Source organism: Montipora capricornis, chromosome 8 (assembly GCF_036669925.1).
Source record: "Montipora capricornis isolate CH-2021 chromosome 8, ASM3666992v2, whole genome shotgun sequence".
Taxonomy (NCBI): Eukaryota; Metazoa; Cnidaria; class Anthozoa; order Scleractinia; family Acroporidae; genus Montipora; species Montipora capricornis.
Window position 1 is genome coordinate 42,674,865 of NC_090890.1, and position 2,500 is coordinate 42,677,364.

The following is a 2,500-nucleotide window of genomic DNA, read 5'->3' on the forward strand; positions in this document are numbered from 1 at the left end:
AAATAAGGAATCCCTCTCCAGTGCAAATAAGGAATGACACCAATTTATCATAACAGGGATCTTGTGTCACAAGTCTTAGTGATTCTGAAATGCAAGCCAACAACGGCAAGTGTCATCCAGATTACAAAGGAAAAAAATGCCTCACTCGTAAGTAACACAACCTTCAAGGTAATGCAGAACCGAGGAAAAACGAGACATGTATGCCTATCGGAACTTTAGCCAGTTTGCGCGTTACATTGTTCCCTGTTAGCAGGGGTCTCTTTTCTCAGTTTTGCGTTCGCTGGACTGACGGGTAAGAGAATACAGACCTCTGCCATGGGTCGAAAATCACTGTGTTGAGCATGCACGGCGGTTACTTAGCGACTCAATCCTCACGTGATACTCACGTGGATGATAAACAATAGATCTCTCATTTATTAGTTTCATTCTGAAGTCTGCAGTCTGCGTTTGGTAGATACTGTTCAATAGGTTTGAAATTAGCATTTCCTTGTAAGTGGCCCGTGGAGAACGGGCATCATAATTATTCTCTCGAGTTGCACGCGCCTGCAGAAGAAGGATTGGTAAAACATACTTACTGTCTCACAATGCCACGCCCTTACAAGTTTCCCAAAAGAAACTTGGAGTAGCGCATATCACAAATGCCTATATAAACTCAAATTTCTCCTTCGCTCGTTTTGTCGAGTTCGTCATCCAGCAATTATTATTATAGGGGGCTTGACAAGGCCATTCCTTCCATTTCTACCAAAATTGCTACTTCTTTGATAAGACTTTATCTATGGGTCTTTTGGTTTGAATTCAGCTAAACTTGGAAAGTACTCTCATCTTCCTGCTCATTCCTGCAAACACATCAGGGACTCTGGCGATTCTAGAGGGGGCGGAGAGTACTGGATCGACCCTGAGAAAACTGGGAAGCCAATGAAGGTCTTCTGTGACATGACAACCAACGAAGGTCAGAAAACAATAAACTTCATAAGAAATTTTATCATGATAAAGATCTCCATCAATTGTCCAAATTACCTGGCTTGTCAAATCCATGCAACTTTCTGATAAATCTTTAGCTTACCTTTTCTGTTTCAGGAGACTACAACGTAGCCATTCCTGGCCATTCCTTGCCATTCTTGCAAAGATATCTTAGGGCCCGATTACATGGCGAGTTTCAGCCCGGGATGAGATTTCGCTTAGCCCAGAGGCTGAAATTTTGTTGCGATTACATGACGAACTTCGGCCCGGGCGCAAAACGCAAATTTGCATCAGAAAATTTACTGAGATGCGAAAACACAATTTACATGCATGCTCACGTTCCTTTTTCAGCCCGGGCTGAAATTTCATTTCGATTACATGGACATTTTGCGGATTTTTCAGCCCCTTTGGCCGCGCTGAAAATCCTAGCCCGGTTTCTGAAACCAGGCTAGGATTTTCAGCCCGGGCTGTAATAGACGAGTTTACGCATCTTGATTGCATCATGGGTAATCAGGGCAACAAGGCGGGAAATTCAAAGGTTTCTATGGAAATTGAAAGAAAAATATACTGTACATGATTCTACTTTATAGACTTTCTCCTTCATAAACCAAACAAATAAGTTTATGTTCACAACTGAGATGAACTAGACTTGGTATCCGTTCTTTGGAATTCCTAAATATTGCTTTTTTTGTCTCCATACATTCTCTGTAATTTTGTGCCTTTGGAATTACAGGAAATGTATGGCAGAAACTCTTTTTAATAACATAATTTGTATAGTAGCCAGCCATTCTCTCCAAATTTATTCTGCCGCACCGTTGAGCGCATATCTTCTGTTTTAGAAAATAAACAACCCAAATTTGCATATCGTCAATATTTTTCATTGTTTTGAACTTCCTTACAAACCTTTGAATTTCTCTCCATCTTGCCCTGATTTCCCATGATGCACTCAAGAGCGTGAACTCGTCTATTCAGCCAGGGCTGAAACCTTCTCCATGTAATCGCCACTTTCATTTCAAGAGGATTTCTTTCACAACCCGGGCTGAGATCTCAGCCCAGTTAACCGGACTGAAATTCTTTATGTAATCAGGCCCTTAAAATCTTGCGACTTTGTGGGTGACGGGGAGTATTGGATCAATCCTGAGCGTAACGGGAAACTCAATGAAAGTCTACTGTGACAAGACAACTGCAGACGATAAGTTTGCGAACGCTGTGCATTGGGAAGAAAGCAAAAAAAGAGAAAAATGCCTTCTGTTATGAAAAAAAAAACCATCAAAAACAACAACAGCGACTGCATCGGTTCCGAAACGAAATATAGATGAGCTGAAAGCAACAACAAACTTTAGAACATTAAAAGCAACGTGAACACATCATAACACCAATCCCAGCTGTCCATAACCAGGTGAGATGGTTGTGCGTATGCGTGATGTGATGGCCACAATGGGTTTGGTGTTGTGGTAAGGTAAAACTAAAGTCACTTTATTTAACGTCTGTAGTTCCTTCAGTTACGAAACTGGTATCAATGGAGCCGACGGTGCGCCCT

General features: G+C 41.6%; 2 protein-coding genes across 2 annotated transcripts in view; both read left to right on the forward strand.

Moving 5' to 3' along the window:
* LOC138059412 (retinoschisin-like) overlaps window positions 1–2,500 on the forward strand; it is a 143,100-nt gene that overhangs the window by 67,366 nt on the left and 73,234 nt on the right. The window lies entirely within an intron of this gene.
* The window catches only part of LOC138059712 (uncharacterized), an 11,618-nt gene that overhangs the window by 4,531 nt on the left and 4,587 nt on the right, over window positions 1–2,500 (forward strand). Inside the window, exons 3-4 of the mRNA XM_068905318.1 lie at window positions 57–147; window positions 800–949. Coding sequence (XP_068761419.1) covers window positions 57–147; window positions 800–949 — 241 coding nt within the window. The remainder of the gene's footprint in view (window positions 1–56; window positions 148–799; window positions 950–2,500) is intronic.